This window comes from Diabrotica undecimpunctata, chromosome 3 (assembly GCF_040954645.1).
Source record: "Diabrotica undecimpunctata isolate CICGRU chromosome 3, icDiaUnde3, whole genome shotgun sequence".
In the NCBI taxonomy this organism is placed as follows: domain Eukaryota; kingdom Metazoa; phylum Arthropoda; class Insecta; order Coleoptera; family Chrysomelidae; genus Diabrotica; species Diabrotica undecimpunctata.
In genome coordinates this window covers 85586154-85604859 of record NC_092805.1, presented here as the reverse complement: position 1 = coordinate 85604859, position 18706 = coordinate 85586154, and the positions used below count along the sequence as shown (strand labels likewise).

Here is an 18706-nt window from a genome sequence, read left to right as displayed (position 1 = left end):
AACTCAGCCTTTTTTCCGGTAGAAGCTAATTCTCTGTCTTCAAGATGTCTTCTTAAATTAGTCACTGTCAGCTCATAAATCGTAGCCATTTTCACAATTTATTTTATATTCACTTCGGAACAATACTTGTTATGATTACTATAAGTCTAATTTACTTTTATTTCACTTCCGACACCATTGAAATGATATTTATTTATGTCTATTTAATTTATAATGTCTTTATCAAAAGGTCCTTATTTTAATTTATTGAAAAGCACGATAATTTATATCAACAATTTATTTGATTAATAATTACATAATTTATGTATCCGAACGGTACAATTAAATTTGCGACCGCGAGTCTTTAGACTTAACTGTTCCTCCATATAAAAATGTTTTATTTTTATACATAAATCGCCGTTATCTCGAAAAGTCCAAAACATTCTTGAGTAGACGGCGAAACGGTAAAGGCAAACTGGATTTCCCGCATCGGTTCGACCTTTTTCTGGAAGGTCGTTCAGGTAAATAGAAGCCTCTCGTAAAATCTAAAACATAAGCATGAATAAAAACATGTTTACAGGTTAAAACTATGACTCATATTTTTACGTAACAGTATATATAGAATCGAAAGCCTTCTCGAAATCTATGAAGGTTGATGCTAGCGGTATTTCATATTCTTTAGCTCTACTCATCATGTTCTCGAAGTGTATGAATATGGTCTATGGTACTGAATCCACATCTGAGGCCAGCTTGTTCTTTAGCTTTGCAACATCTACTGCGTTTGTTAATCTGTTGTTGATGATCTTTGTGAATATCTTTTATACTATTGGTAGTAGACTTATAGGTCTATAGTTTTTGATATCCTCTTTGCTACGTTTCTTATGAATGAGAATTATGTTTGCTGTATTCCAGTGGTCTGGTATGCATCTTGATCTTAGGCAGTTCGTAAAAATGCCTGCTAAGATTTTCCAGGTTTTATTGCTAGCGTATTTAAGCAGTTCCACTGTTATAGCATCTATTCCAGCTGCTTTATCGCTTTTCATTTTTGAAATTATCGATTCTACTCTTTCCGGAAGGACTTCTGGTACATCTTCTTGGTTACTTACTGATTATTTCTTCAAGTGTGTCAAGGGTTTTGTCAAGTTCGCTGTAAAATTTAGTTACGAGTTGTATTATTTCATTTCAGTCTACAATTCTGGTGTTTTCGTTTGTTAGAGCAACGATTTGCTTCTTTCCAATGATTAATGCTTTTCTTGTTTTCGTATAGTTTTTCCTGTTTTCGATTGCATTGTCTACCAGTCTTTTATTGCATTTTCTTATGCCTTCCTTAATACTTTTCCTTATTGTCTTACAAAGTTCTGTGTATTATATTCTATGTATGTTGCTACGTATTTTCATTTCCCTTCTTTGTTTTAGCATTATTTTAGCTTTATCAGACAGTTTACTATTTTCATTTTGTTGTTGCGGGCCTCCGATTTCTTTGGCACCATCAAGAATGATTTCCATTAATGAAGAGCTGTCGATTTGGTTATGTATTATTTCATCAGTTGTCCTTTGGTAGTGATCTGAGTTTCCTTTTAGATTGTTAATATCTATACCGGTTACTCTTGGTTTTGTGATTAATTTTATTCTTTCTAGTTTCAGATCTAGAACAATTTTTGCTCTGATTAGTCTATGGTCGCTGCCTGTTTGAAATTTATTCATTACACGGACATCTTTTATTGTAGCAATCTTGTTGGTTAGAATGAAGTCAATTTCGTTCTTAGTGGTTCCATTTGGTACTACTCAAGTCCATCATCATCATCATTTTGGCTTTACAACCCTGTGTGGGTCCTAGCCTCCCCAAGAATTTTTCTCCAGTCGTCCCTATCCATCGCCTTCCTCCGCCAAGCACGTATTTCCATATTTCTCATATCTTGGTCTATGTTATCTAGGAATCTTGTTCTGGGTCTTCCTCTTCTTCTTTGACCAATAGGTCTATCAAGGAGCGTTTTTCTAGCTGGGTCGGTTTGCTCCATCCGCATTACATGGCCTACCCACCTCAGACGTCCAATCTTTATGTGTTTTACGATATCTGGTTCCTGGTATATCCTATAGAGTTCGAAGTTGTATCGTCTTCTCCAGACACCATTTTCATTTACCGCTCCATAGATGCGCCTTAGTATTTTTCTTTCGAAACATCCTAACATGTTTTCATTGCTTTTTGTTAAAGTCCAGGTTTCTGAACCATATGTTAGGACTGGGCGTATTATTGTTTTGTAGAGTTTTACTTTTGTATTTCTTGATATAACTGTAGATTTAAAAAGGAGATTAAGCCCAAAATAGCATCTATTAGCCGTGCAAATTCTGCGGTTTATCTCTGCGGTAGTGTCATTTTCAGTATTGACGAGCGTTCCCAGGTATACAAATTCGTTAACTGCTTCGATGACGTCATTTTCTATAACAAGTGGCCGTAGTGTTTGTGGTTGCGTACCTATTTTCATGTATTTTGTTTTGTTGGTGTTTATTATTAAACCCATTTTTGTAGCCGCTTCCTTTAATGCTACGTACGCCTCTCGTGCTGCGTTTTCCGTTCTCCCAACAATATTGATATCATCAGCATATGCTAAGATTTGCACAGATTTGTTATATATTGAACCGGTAGTTGTGATTTGTGACGTACGTATTACTTTTTCCAGAGCTAGATTGAATAGTATACAGGAGAGTGGACTCAAGTCCATTTTCGGTTCAATTTTTTCTTAAAGAATGTATTTGCAATTGGCATGTTTTGGTAGTATGCAAACTGAACCAGTCTTTCTCCCCTCCCATTTCTATCACCGACTCCATACTTTCCCACGACTTGATCGTTGTCGTTTCTCTTTCCCACTTGGCATTAAAGTCACCAATTAAATACTTGAAATGACTTTTATTGTTATTTAATGCTTCATTTATGTTCCTGTAGAGTTCCTCTATTTCTTCGTCAGTGTAAGTAATCGTTGGGGCGTACATTTGTATAATTTGTATATTGTATCTATTTAATAGTTGTAAGGTTAAGATAGCTACTCTAGCTGAGATACTAGTTAATTCTATTAATATTTAATTTCATTTCTTGTTGATTAAGAATCCAATACCGCCAGTTCTACCTGTTGATGTGCCTCGGTAGTAGAAAGGGTTTCTTGATGCTAATTCTAATAGCTCTTCATTTTTCCGTCTTACTTCGCTGATTCCTATAACGTCCCATTTTATATTTTCTCTTTTTCCAGTTCTACAAGTTTGGATTGATTTGATAAAGAGCGACAATTATATGTCACTATACATAACGTTGTTGTTTTATTTGGGTAGCGGTTTAGATCACGCTGCCTCGGTGCGGGTTGGTAATTATTCTTAAATAATAATTATTATTATTTAATGGCACAACAAAATCTAGTTTATATATATATATATATATATATATATATATATATATATATATATATATATATATATATATATATATATATAATATTATAATGTATTAACAAAACTAATGAATGACTACGAAAAAAATATTAAAAAGCTTCTGTTTGCTGTCAATTACATTTTTTTCTCATTATGACTGGATTAAACGATTCAACACAAAGAAGGAAGAAGTTGGAGGACAAAAAAAAACCAGAATATCGTGGACTAGTATTTATTAGTGATATTACAATACATTATGGATGCATTATATCTATACGTTTCCTTCAACATTAGTTAACTTGTTGAGTACTATTCTTATGCTTCAACTGCTCGAATCATCATTTTAGATCCTGCTAAGATATATGGATGTCCTAAAACCATTCCAGTTTAGACCATGATAGTTATAAGTCGCAGGAAGATTTACGGTGATGTGTTTTCCATTTAAGTTGCTTGTATGGCAAGATTTGGAGTACCACCATGCACCCTCTAAAATTAAATATTAATATTAAGTGATTTTTAACAAGTATTTGGTATTAGATTAGAGGTGTCGATCGAATATAAATTAAAACAGAAGGTTCTTTCAGTAAATTGTATTATTTCCCTTTTTACCCCTTTTTACCGATTTGGCATGAAAAACTAGTAAAAAAAAGTGAAATTTCAAAGTCGAAAAACATGTCGAAAGCTAGGCGCAATAATAATTGACGCGGTTCAAACCAAATTTTTAGTTCTAGGTTTAATGTGTATATAATATAAATAATATATATATATATATATATATATATATATATATATATATATATATATATATATATATATATATATATATATTGTTATGATGTTTTATTTGTGAATGATGTTTTAATGAGCAATGAGTGTTTTCTAATAATATATATATATATATATATATATATATATATATATATATATATATATATATATATATATATATATATATATATATATATAATATATATATATTAGCTGACCCGGCGAACTTTCTTCCGCCTTAATGGCAATAAATAAGCAGATTGTGTTTTTTTTTGGAAAAAATACAAAAAAAAATTAAATAACTACATTAATCATTCATTATTATTTCTGTATTTTAGTACATAGGTTGCTCTTCACTTAAGTACCTTGTGATACACGACATTTTTTGTTTTATTATCAGGAGCAAAAACAAACAACGCAGATGGTCTTCCGACCCGTGAACATGCCACGTATAATTCACCATGGGAAAAACATGAATGTTCTAGATTTAAACCACAAACTTTTAAGGATTGGCCTTGTGATTTGTTGATGGTCATGGCAAATGCAAGACGTATCGGAAATTGAAGTCTTTTAAATTCAAACGGCATATCGGTTGGGATCATCGGGATCCTCGGAATGAGAACTTCGTAACCTTTGAATTTTCCTATCATTATCGTAGCGTAAATTACATTGTTCATCAATTTACTAACCACCAAACGCGTACCGTTGCACAGTTTTGGTTGGTTTATGTTTCGAAGCATGATTACTACGGAGCCAACCTTTAGGCGTAAATTGTGCGGTGGTAAGCCAGGCACGTCCAAAGAGTTTAAAAATTCAATTGGATAGTTGGTGGCTTCATCTTCATTTGTGACGCAGTCAATAGATTTGAATGAATGCATTGTTCCAATGATCTTATTTTGAATTATGTAGTTCAGGTCATCTACATCTTTATTCTTAGCCGCTAAAATTGCTCGCTCACTCAACCATTCATTATTTTTGTAGTTAGAAATAATATTTGGAAATACATTGTTGATAATTTCGTCTTTTGATGAGACAAAATTACAGAAATTATTTGGAAATGATATTAATCCGCTCGATTCATCGACAGGTACTTGATCATTACCGATAGTCAGCAATTGCTCCGAGAAATCTTCAGCAGATGTATCATTAAGCAATGTAACTCTTATGTTTGTTGTCAGCTGCAGTTTCTTCACATAGCGCCATAGATTTGACGATTTGAGGCAAGCGTTTATTTCATCGGCAGCCGTAGATCTTGGAATTACTGGCAGTATTTGGAGGAAATCGCCAGACAGTAAAATCATTGCTCCTCCAAAACATCTCGAGTCATTGCGTAAATCTTTTAATGTTCGGTTAAGTGCTTCTAATGCACGTTTATGCGCCATTGTGCATTCGTCCCTGATGATGATTTTCGATGCCGCTAAAACCTTGGCCATTGCTGAGTATTTTGCAATATTACACGTTGGTTCTTCAATAGTTTGAAGATTTAACGGTAATTTGAATGCTGAATGAGCCGTACGGCATCCTTCTAACAATGTGGCTGCTATTCCAGAAGTAGCAACTGCAACCGCTATGTTGGATCTCGCCCGAACAGTTGCTAAAACTAATGACATAAGGAATGTCTTGCCAGTTCCACCAGGGGCATCTAGGAAATATAAACCACCATTTTCATCAGCGATTGCCTTCATTAAAGTATCATAAACTTCCTTTTGTTGGTAATTCAACAGGGGTACATTCCTTTGAACTACTAAATCTAATTCCTGGTGATCATATTCACGTTCCCGTTCCAATTCTCGATTAAATGCGTCATTCATTTCACGATTTGGCGCTGGCATTCCTAACCTGATTAATAAATTACCGCACATGAGGTAACATATCTTCGATCAAGAGTAAAGCACGATTATGTATCTCCTCATTCATCTCAATATCGTGATTTCTGGAACTGACACGACTTTGATGTAAAATATCTTCTGACATACTATCCTTGTATTTGTGCCACAGGTTACATGGGTTTGATGGAAAACATGTCGAAATTATGATAGCGAATAATGTGCGTATCTGACTTGGAGATGCAGAGATAATGGCTTCAGCGATTGTCGTATCCCAATGGGTATCGTTTTCTAATAAGTTCAATTCTTCACATGCAGCACGATATGTTGGGAATATTACACCATTAACAGTTTGTAGTGTCTCAAATGAAGTTGGCCCACGCACATTTACCAGCAACAACCGCAAATAGAAACATTCATCATTCTTTGGATGAACTGTATACATACGACCAAGAGCATCAGTAGAACGCACATCTGGATACCCAGGAACCGCATCACCTTGCTTCCGTCTTTGAAAATTCTTGAATGAAGCATTCCAAGTATAATAACGTGGCATCTCCGAGTAAAGCAAAGTTCGTGCAAACTGATCGCTTTGGCAGATTGCAAAAAAACTGGTCAATGTAGTTGCTGGAGGTGTTTCAGCACGTTGCGTAGCATTAGAAGCCGTGAAATATACTCGTTGACCATTCTTAAGATGCACCGCCAAATGTATAACAGTAGGATGACGTTCGTGAATTGGAAATGCGAATATACGCCAAATCGCTTCATTACAGTTCACATAACGACCAACTTGATAGCGTGAAATTTCATCGTTGGTATTTGAGGATTGCAATCCAAAAACCGCCATATCACTGCCTTTCGTGACATATTTGCAAATATATTTTATGGACTTAACTGAATTGCAGTATTCAACGTTGCAATGTGTCTTAAACGTTTTAGAAATAAGTGGCGAATATGGAACAATCCAACTATTGTCGACAACGAAATCCATTCTTTTCACTTTCGTTGTGACAGTTCGACCGTTGTCATCTGGTGATCGACGCCGATACAGCGGATACCCATCGTTGCCAGTGACAGTCTCCGCCGTTAATTTCCGTGGATATCGTTTAGAGCACGGTCCATCGACCATGTATGGTGATTGGGGATTGATGGCACCACACGGTCCATGAATCATATTAGTAGTAACAACATCATGTAGGTCTGGATCGACTTCATGATCAGGAATCTCGGCACATATGATATCATCTATTTGGTCAGGCTGAATTCTTTCCACTAACCAAATAAGAATGTGTGCGTGCGGCAGGCCTCGCTTTTGCCATTCGATTGAATACATCCAGCATCGAGTATCTCCAAAGACGCGTTGTTTACCAATAAAGTTCATCAGGGACCGAATTTTTTGCCTGAATATACGTGCTGTGATGTGTCTATCATTTGATGTTTGTCCGGGAAGCAGCAATTGAGTAATTTCTATCCATTTTAGATTACAGGTAAAAGTAATAAAGAGATCTGGCCGGCCGTAATGACGAACATATGTCATTGCATCTTGTGCATATTCATGCATATGACGTGGGCTACCAATGTACGTCGCCGGCAGAATAGTTAATCGACCAATATTAGCTGCATTTCCTTCAGTACTAACTGCATCACGTAAATGGATGTACTCCTCAGAACGCAGTTTGGCTTGGTTCAACCTAATAAATGTTAAACGTTCCGTTTCTATTTTTACATACATGTCAACACAATACTGCTGAAACAATCGACAAAACCGCAGCAAATAGTTGTCAGCATTTTGACGAATCATCAAACGATATGCATAATAATTCATTGAGCTAACTTTCTTTGTAGTTTCTTCACCTGAAATTAAAAATTTGATAATTAACCATTTCAAAGACAAATAATACAGACATTAACCATTATTAAGATACTGATACTTTACCATTCAATGGATTTATCATTTTAATATTAAAATAATATCCATCTTCTCCTTGCCAAAACATCAGTGGGTATTGCAATGCGTCATATGATCGATGAGTTTCAGATATTTGTTGCAGTTGCCCAGTATCGCGACGTGTAAGCACAATATCGCGTTTTTCCAATTGTTCACCAACAATCAGGATGGCAACTTCGTCTACTGTTGGAGCATTAAATGTGCGTTCGTGTGTTCCAGATGGTCGTTTATCTGCTTTGATGACAACTTTATAGTCATCATTTGGCATGCGCTCTAAAGCACTCTTAAACAACCTGACCAACGCATGATGTTCATGAAGCAGACACTGCAAGTCTTGAATAATTGCTCGCTTCATTCCTGCATTGATCCCTAGGCGTCGATCAAGTTGTTCTTCCATGTTGCCCATGAAATATATTTGTAAAAATTTATTCTGTGTATCTTCGAAAGGTAGTAATGATCCAATTCGATGGTGAATATGTCCTTGTATCTACAAAATAAAAACCAGACAGTATTAACTGGGTTATAAACACTTTTTCTGTGGGAGAGTAGAGTTCAGTATTAGCAAATATAATACATACCAATAGATAAAGTAAGTTATTCTTTAACTACATTCTATGTAAGTACAAAAATAAATACCTTAAATGTCGGATTAAATCCTCCTTCTTCGATAATGTCAACTATTGTATTTTCGAGTATTTGCAAGAAAGTGGCGTGATTCTTGTGTTTCGCCACAAAGCAATGAATACAATGGCTCATGTGGCGGAGTCAACACTGGCAATTTCACTTTACCATTAAGGCAGCATAATCCAGGCGTTTCTCCGGAAAACTTTAATGCACCACAATACTCGCAAACAACGTCCATTTGCCCAATGCAAACGCTAGGATGCAAGCTGTAATCATTGCTGCAATCGTATCGAAACGCTGCTCGATTCAAATCAGCTAAATATCTTGTTCTACGTCGCAAATTATCTATTTGTTGCCTTCTGTTGTTCGCTCGACGATTCTGCATTGCCAACCGAGCTATTTCACGGGCTGCTTCACTTTGCTCTCGTGATTGAGAAGCACGAAGTCGAGCCATACTATCGCGGCGCTGTTCACGTGCAATTTCTTGTTCTTCTTCAGTCCTTTCATTTGCAGTATTTTGTATTCTTCTTGCATTACGGCTTTGTCGGGAAAGATTCGATCGTCTTGGTCGCGGCATTATTAATTAAACTTCACTTCACTTCAATTACGGCTTTGTCGGGAAAGATTCGATCGTCTTAGTCGCGGCATTATTAATTAAACTTCACTTCACTTCAATCCACTTGTTAATTATTTATTTAATAGAAATAGTTTTAATATTGATTTCTTACAAATATCAAATTGTCATCCATACGTCATTACATAGCTGTCATTTTACGTCAATTACATAGCTGTCATTTGCGTTTTGTTATTCCAAGTCTGATTCTTTTTTGTTATACCACGTTTTATAGTGACTGACGTTTCATGTCAAGTCACACGGGAACGCTGTCGAACAGGATAAAAAGTATCCTATGTCCATCTCCTGGCTCTAAGCTACCTCCCTACCAATTTTCAGCCAAATCTGTTCTGCCGTTCTTGAGTTATAAGTGGTGTAACTAACACGACTTTCTTTTATATATATATATATATATATATATATATATATATATATATATATATATATATATATTGTTATGATATGTAAAATCAAGAAAATATTGGTTTGTTTAAAATATTTCAAAGTTCAACAAAAAATTAAAATAATTTAGGATAATATCCAACAAACATTTCGGAGAAGGAAAGTTATTAAATCCTTGAATTACCTGTACCAAACAAAATGTAAGCTTTACATCAATCATTTCTTTGTTATACTTAAGTGACCCGCATAAGTTTAAGTGAAAGACAAATTGAAACGGGTTTTTACAAATACATTAGTGCAGTAATTAAAGACAATAGAAGATATTTTAGAAAGAGGTTTTTGTTAGTTTTAAGAATTATAGAAAATAATATTTGTAAATAAGTTTTAGGAAATTTTATAATTATAGGTAAAAATTTGTTTGTTATCGAAATGAAAAAATGGGGAATTGTGACGAGTTTTGATTGGCGGAGATTGAAAAAGGTGGGATAAGGAAAGTTTAGCTAGATTGAGGAGAGAGAAAAGATAGGCAGTTGGTTTCCAAGTCTTCAAGAAAGAACAGTGTTTGTTCTCTGTCGGTTCCCGAAATGTAGCAAGCAGTAGTGTTGAATGTTAGTGAGTTTTTGTGGAGTTAGTGTATCTGACAGAAGCTGAAACAACAAAATATTGTAAGTCATATTTCTCTACTTATATTCCAAGAGTCACTGTTCAGGCCAACGAGAGATTCAGTTTATCGTAAAGAGAAGATATTCCAAGAGTCAATTTTTCACTCGGGCCAACGAGAGATTTAGTTTATCGAGAGGAGAAAGGCTATCATAATTTGAATGATTTGTGCTTTTGAAGGAGATCATTAAGGACGATATACTTGCAACAATCTGATGTAAGATTGCTGATTACATAGGGAGTGGTTGAGAGGAGGTAATATAATCTACAAGGAACAAGGATTTGGACCACTCATCATCAGAGAGAGATAATTTTGTTTTCTGCAGTTTTTTTTTCTTTTATTGATAACACAATTTTTACACGTAATTTAGAAAGGATATAAATATTTGGATTAGGAGAGTTAGAATAGTTTGGGATTTTGAGATTTCAATTAATATTGTTTGTACCATTAATTTTTGATTGTTCACGTACGGAGAACAAAATTTTGAGAATCCTTATATGAGATTTGTTTATTGAAAACTTTTGAGTGTGAATTATTTCATTATTATTTATTTCAATATATAGTGTTAGATCATATGTGTTTTTTATTGTTCCGGTATTCTCTGGACCTTACCTTTCACATGTAATAGCATAGATATAGAAGCACGAATTGAACCCTGAGATAAAAGAATTAAAAATTGTGATAGAGTCATAATCATATCATTTAAATAATATTAATTATTAAAACAAATTAATTAGCTAATTATTGCTTGGCGCACCAAGACTTTAAATATCACAATAACTGGCTTCCAAAACGTGGGGCTTGAAAATATCGCAGCTTTACATTTGAAGGAAGGGAAAGAGATCTGGAATAAGTACAGGTAATCCAGAGATAAAGACATATAACATTGAGGGAATTTGAATTTGAAAGTATTTTGACAATTTTTCCAGGGAATATAAATTTGATTTATTGATTGATCGTAGTTAGTGGATATTTACTGCTATTGAATTATTTGATTTTATTTTCTTTACCAATCATACATTTGATATTTATTTTGAATTATTTGAATTTTACTAATTGCATATTTGATATTTGTCGTGAAAATTTAATACATTTGGGGAGAAATATTGTCGTGTTCTGAAACATATAGAGTGTTGTAAAATTTCACATTTGGCGGGGACAAAAACAATAACAAAAAGTAACAACATGTCTGTCACAAGGAGACAAAGTAAAATGCAGGAAAGGAAGGAGGATAACAGAGAAGATGAAACAATTTTGGAAGAAGTATCGGATAATGAAGGAAATGTGACAATAGTTGAGGAGAGAAAAGAACTATCAGGAATAGATAAAATATTACAACTAATGCAACTCCAGTCACAAACAATGGCAGAAACAAAACAAACAATAGAGAAAAACCAAAATGAAACATCAAAGAAAATGGATAAAATGGATAGAAATCAACAAGAAACAAAACAAACAATAGAACTAAATAACAGAAATATAGAGCAGCGTTTGGAAAACTATGAACAGGAAATTAAAGGATGTGTTGAGGGGATAAAGAAAGAACTGATACAACAAATAGAAGAGATTAATGAAATTAAAAATAATATGAAAGAACAAGAAATGAGAATTAAAGATAATTTGGAGGGATTAGAAATAAAATTTGAAAATGCGCTACAAGAAGACAGGAAGGAAGTAGAAAGAAGATTAAAGCAAAATGAAAAACAAATGGCAGAAATTGAACTAAGAGGGGTAGAGAGAAAAGAAGTTATCATCCATGGAACAAGCGAGGCGAAAATACAATTTGGCGGGGATATTCGGAAAACACACCCAGTACCGTTTGTCAAAAATTTGAAAACCAAATTACAACATATTAGATATTTTGACGATTGCAAAGAAACAATTAGAAACCATTTGAAAGAAGGAGCAGCGTTATGGTATGAAAGCAAGGAAGATGAGTTTGAAAATTGGACAGATTTTGAAAATAAATTTCTCAACTATTTCTGGGGGAAAAATAAACAGAGAGAAATCAACCAAGAGCTACAGAATGGAAAATATCACGAAAAAATGGGAATATCTGAAGAAAGATATGCTTTGCAGATATATAACAATTCAAAATATCTAGAATACAAATATTCTACCGAACAGCTGGTAGAGATGATCAGCAGACATTTTGAGGAAACGTTGGAAGATCACGTGATTTTGAGAAACTATCAAGATATTGATAGTTTGTGCCAATTCCTTCAATTAAAAGAAGCGAAAAGAAAAGAAATGAGAAATAGAAGACAACATGACCAATATAATGGACCGGAAAGAAGGTATTCATCAAATTATGACCAGAGAAACCGACATCCCAGATCAACAAACGAATATAGGCCGAGAAATTACAATAATTACAATAGACAACAAAATTACGATAACAGGAATGACACACAACATAGAACATATGAAAATCACAACAGGAATAGAGATGCACAAAATACTCCGAATAGGAATACTAACGAACAAAGGGATGATAGAAATAACCAAAGCTTCCAACAACAAAATAGAAGGGAGATGAATCATGTAGCAATAGGAAACGAAAGACAAATCTCTAATTCTAATCTAATATTTTTAGATGCATTTATAAAACATAAAGCAATTAAAATTGTGATTGATTCTGGCTCGGAGATATCGCTAATCAATAAAAAACTAGTAAAAGAATTAAATTTGGACAGATTTGTGTATAAGATTCCTAGGGTTGATTTAGTGGGTGCAAACAATAAAAATTTGACGACAGTAAACGAAGGTTTGGGAGTACAGATAAGAGTGGGAAACAAATTCCATATTATGAAATGTGTGGTGATTGAAGACTTAAATCATGATATGATAGCGGGAATTGATGAATTGAGGAAAAAAGATATCACCATAAATTTTGCGGAAAATAAAATGGAAATCAGAGCAGAACCAGACAACACAGGAGAAGAAAAGCAAACAGATAGGAAAACAAATTCTGGAAGGATCAATGCACAGGAAAAACACAAAGAAATCGATATGACTGTAGAGAATAAACCGAAAGTACAAGAACAAGATCTAGCAGAAGAGAAAAAGAGAAGGAAGAAAAAGAAGAAGAGTTCGAAAAGAAAGCAGGAAAATAAGATGGAGACCAGAGAAAAACAGGAAATAGAAGGTACAGAAGAATTGTCGGCAACCGACGATAAAACAGAATGGAAGCAGGAAGAAAAAGAAAGTATCATCAGAGAAATGAAAGGAATAGAAACATGGTGCTCGGAATACCAAAGGGAATTAGAGGATAAAAGGAAAACAGAAGAAAAATTGGCACTAATGGACGAGAATCCAGAATTGTGTGAAGAAGTATTATGGACAGTGAACACATATGAACAAAAGGAGGATGAAAGAAAAATAAATTGTGGAGAAAACATAGAGAAGATTTTAAGAAACCATGGAGATCTTGTTAATAAAGTAAACCGAGTGGCTAAAAATTATGAACTTTCTTTGAAGGGAAAATACTTGGAAAAATTTAAAACGAAAATATATCCAATCCCGTATAAAGACAGGCAATATACGGGGTATTTTAACATTCACGACATTTATCAGTATCATAAGTAGATTTTAATAACATAGTGAAATGATTTGATCCTGGAAAACTTTTGTCATTTTAAAATTTAACAAAGAGTTTTCGGCAGATCAAATGGCGGGGATTTGTTATGATATGTAAAATCAAGAAAATATTGGTTTGTTTAAAATATTTCAAAGTTCAACAAAAAATTAAAATAATTTAGGATAATATCCAACAAACATTTCGGAGAAGGAAAGTTATTAAATCCTTGAATTACCTGTACCAAACAAAATGTAAGCTTTACATCAATCATTTCTTTGTTATACTTAAGTGACCCGCATAAGTTTAAGTGAAAGACAAATTGAAACGGGTTTTTACAAATACATTAGTGCAGTAATTAAAGACAATAGAAGATATTTTAGAAAGAGGTTTTTGTTAGTTTTAAGAATTGTAGAAAATAATATTTGTAAATAAGTTTTAGGAAATTTTATAATTATAGGTAAAAATTTGTTTGTTATCGAAATGAAAAAATGGGGAATTGTGACGAGTTTTGATTGGCGGAGATTGAAAAAGGTGGGATAAGGAAAGTTTAGCTAGATTGAGGAGAGAGAAAAGATAGGCAGTTGGTTTCCAAGTCTTCAAGAAAGAACAGTGTTTGTTCTCTGTCGGTTCCCGAAATGTAGCAAGCAGTAGTGTTGAATGTTAGTGAGTTTTTGTGGAGTTAGTGTATCTGACAGAAGCTGAAACAACAAAATATTGTAAGTCATATTTCTCTACTTATATTCCAAGAGTCACTGTTCAGGCCAACGAGAGATTCAGTTTATCGTAAAGAGAAGATATTCCAAGAGTCAATTTTTCACTCGGGCCAACGAGAGATTCAGTTTATCGAGAGGAGAAAGGCTATCATAATTTGAATGATTTGTGCTTTTGAAGGAGATCATTAAGGACGATATACTTGCAACAATCTGATGTAAGATTGCTGATTACATAGGGAGTGGTTGAGAGGAGATAATATAATCTACAAGGAACAAGGATTTGGACCACTCATCATCAGGGAGAGATAATTTTGTTTTCTGCAGTTTTTTTTTTATTTTATTGATAACACAATTTTTACACGTAATTTAGAAAGGATATAAATATTTGGATTAGGAGAGTTAGAATAGTTTGGGATTTTGAGATTTCAATTAATATTGTTTGTACCATTAATTTTTGATTGTTCACGTACGGAGAACAAAATTTTGAGAATCCTTATATGAGATTTGTTTATTGAAAACTTTTGAGTGTGAATTATTTCATTATTATTTATTTCAATATATAGTGTTAGATCATATGTGTTTTTTATTGTTCCGGTATTCTCTGGACCTTACCTTTCACATGTAATAGCATAGATATAGAAGCACGAATTGAACCCTGAGATAAAAGAATTAAAAATTGTGATAGAGTCATAATCATATCATTTAAATAATATTAATTATTAAAACAAATTAATTAGCTAATTATTGCTTGGCGCACCAAGACTTTAAATATCACAATAATATATATATATATATATATATATATATATATATATATATATATATATATATATATATATATATATATAATGTTCGGAAAGATTTCCGCGGTTAGTACAATTAAACTTAGAGCTAAGATTAATATTATTATAAAAATTAATATTAAACTCACCAGTCTTCCGGGTTGAACCGCGTCGATATCCATTTTGCCGAGCTTTCGACATCCTCTCTGATGTCTTCTTCAGGGCTTCCGAGGTCTCAGTCTCCCGAGCCCCCAGACACTACTACACTCACTAGTCACTTCTAGTTCACTCACTAGTTCACTACTACGTATATATACTACTACTACTATATATAATATATATATATATACATATCTATATATATATATATATATATATATATATATATATATATATATATATATATATATATATATATATATATAGTTTTTATCGCGGTTCTCAAAGAATTAGTTTGTAAGCACTTTTTGAAATTATCTTTATTGTATCTATTATGAAACACACATACAGATTGAACGAATTTAAAACGGAACATACAATTTAATATATGTCTGTTTGAACTGCATTTGAAATAGTTGACCAATATAAAACTTGTACAAAAATAAATCCATACCCGGTGATAGACATTGTATAAAATATCGTTTAACTATCTGTCTCCTTTAAAGGAAAGAGGAGCTTGCCTAATAGTCGGAGAGATAGAGCCGAAATTTTGAACTGATCAGTAATATGACATTTCTCTATTGGAATATATTCATTGTAACTGGATTAAGACTTTGCCTTACAGGCGGACGCCCCTCGTGGTACAGGGGGTGGCTATACAGGGATGAAGTTGTCATTTTTTTCGGAAAAATAAACGATCGATAATATGGCTGAAAATTTGCCCAGAGTAAGATCTTGGTATAACTAGACGAAATCCCAAAGGGCGGACGCGAGAGTGGATACATAAGGGGTGGCGGACAGGGGTGAAGTTGCAATTTTTTGGGGAAAAAGTAACGATAAGTAATATGTCCGCCATTTTAATGGCTCATTATTTAGCCCCTAAAAACTCTAAATCCAAAAGAGCGGACAGCTGGGTTGGTACAGAGAGTCATAAAGCGGGGTCAAATGTACCACTTGCCAGAGCATTTTAGGTCTCGGTAACAATTTTCAAACTGATTTTAATGATATTTTTATACCGATTGATTTGAAAATTTGTATGCTCACTTCTGTTACTATTCTGAGAAGCATCAAGTAGAGTTTTCCTCAAAATTTTCCAAAAAAATTTTTGTAAATGAAAATTTTCGTAATTTTTTGAGGTAAAATCCAATTTGTAGAATCCTTTCGATTTTCTGTCAGTTATACCATGATTTTTTTCCAAAAATTTTCAAACGATTTTTCCGATAAGAAAAAAAAATGTAGAAAAACTTTTAAAATTTCGTCATTTTTCTCACTCTCATTGATGTCATCACATTCATCACCCTCGTCACTTTCACTTTCAATAATATCACATTCATTATCTGCTTCATTTTTAATTACTACTTCTCGAACTGATTATGGCATCTGAGGTCCACTAATAAACCATTTGCATTTATATGTTTCATCTACAAACTCCCTACCATGTTCTTCAACAATCAATTCTGTTGGTACTTTTTTATGAGCATTTGTCCAAATATTTGAAATATAATGAGCTCGCAGTAGATGTTGGTGTAATTCATCTTGACATGGTGGTAAGCTTGAAGCATCGAAATTTTTTAGTTTTTTTTTTAAAAAGGCTCGTTCACATCATGCAACTTATACTGCCGGTTAAATAGCGAAAATCTGACATCGTTTACTTTTCTTTTTGGAATTTTTCTCGTCAGTCCTGTTCCATATAAGTGACATATAAAAGTTTCTAAGGTTTCAAAACCTTCATTACAACCGAAGTCAGTTTCACCAAGTTGGATAAAAGCATCTTGATACTTATTACATTTAGCGCATGCGTCTAGAATTACTGATCTAAATGGAACGCGCATCATTATTATTTTAATATTTTAAAATAATAATGATGCAAAATTAATGTCCAATCAGAATTTGTAAAATTATAATTAACTAATGAAAAAAAAAATTCAATCAATTTGAAAGTTAAAAAAAATTTTGAAAATATTTACAAAGTAAATTTCAAAACTTAAAAAATTGATAATTCCACTATTAAATTGATTTTTATTAATAATTATTTGTAAAATGTTAAATGCATTCTACAAATTTAATTTTACCTATTGATAAATAGAAATAATATATTTTGTATTTGATTATTAATGTAATAATAAATCAAATTTTTCTTATATCTGAACCACCATTATTTATGCAATATAAATTTAAATACCTTATAAAATTACTTTAATTTAATAAAATATCAAATATCAAACATTTATTCAATTAAAAATTAATTCGTAAAATATTTATATTTAAGAAAAAAATATGATTTGTAAAGTAAATATGACTTTAGTTGGAAAAAAAAACATTATCATAATATCATTTTAAAACTACAAAATATTCTATAAAAGATTCAGACGATGACGTAGAGTTTTAGAAAAGTTTTTTTAAATTTTTTTTCTTATCGGAAAAATCGTTTGAAAATTTTTGGAAAAAAATCATGGTATAACTTACAAAAAATTGAAAGGATTCTACAAATTAGATTTTACCTCAAAAAATTACGAAAATTTTCATTTACGGAAATTTTTTTGGAAAATTTTGAGAAAAACTCTACTTGACGCTTCTCAGAATAGTAACAGAAGTGAGCATACAAATTTTCAAATCAATCGGTATAAAAATATCATAATAAAATCAGTTTGAAAATTGTTACCGAGACCTAAAATGCGCAGGCAAGTGGTACATTTGACCCCGTTTTATGGCTCTCTGTACCAACCCAGCTGTCCGCCCTTTTGAATTTAGAGTTTTTAGGAGCTAAATAATGAGCCATGAAAATGGCGGACATATTACTTATCGTTAATTTTTCCCCAAAAAATTGCAATTTCACCCCTGTCCGCCACCCCTTATGTATCCACTCTCGCGTCCGCCCTTTGGGATTTCGTCTAGTTATACCAAGATCTTACTCTGAGCAAATTTTCAGCCATATTATCGATCGTTAATTTTTCCGAAAAAAAAATGACAACTTCATCCCTGTATAGCCACCCCCTGTACCACGAGGGGCGTCCGCCTGTAAGGCAAAGTCTTAATCCAGTTACAATGAATATATTCCAATAGAGAAATGTCATATTACTGATCAGTTCAAAATTTCGGCTCTATCTCTTGGACTATAACTAAGCGATAGGTGGTTTGACAACATAATAACTGCTTGTGAAGTCTAGTTTTCACAGTGATTCTAGGCAACCTATTTGGGTGGAGTTTTGACTTGTTCTTGAATGAGTTCAGAAT

General features: G+C 33.1%; 2 protein-coding genes across 2 annotated transcripts; both read right to left on the bottom strand.

Annotated features, from left to right (window-relative positions):
* Positions 1 to 4517: 4517 nt before the first annotated feature.
* Positions 4518 to 5996, bottom strand: LOC140435936 (ATP-dependent DNA helicase pif1-like). Its single transcript, XM_072524646.1, has one exon. The coding sequence runs from the start codon at positions 5994 to 5996 to the stop codon at positions 4518 to 4520; it is 1479 nt and encodes a 492-aa protein (XP_072380747.1).
* Positions 5997 to 6015: 19 nt separating this feature from the next.
* LOC140435935 (uncharacterized) lies at positions 6016 to 9016 on the bottom strand. The gene is made up of 3 exons (XM_072524645.1): positions 8723 to 9016; positions 7927 to 8425; positions 6016 to 7844 (listed from the first exon to the last, which is right to left on the bottom strand). The coding sequence occupies exons 1-3, from the start codon at positions 9014 to 9016 to the stop codon at positions 6016 to 6018; spliced, it is 2622 nt and encodes an 873-aa protein (XP_072380746.1).
* Between the last annotated feature and the right edge of the window lie 9690 nt (positions 9017 to 18706).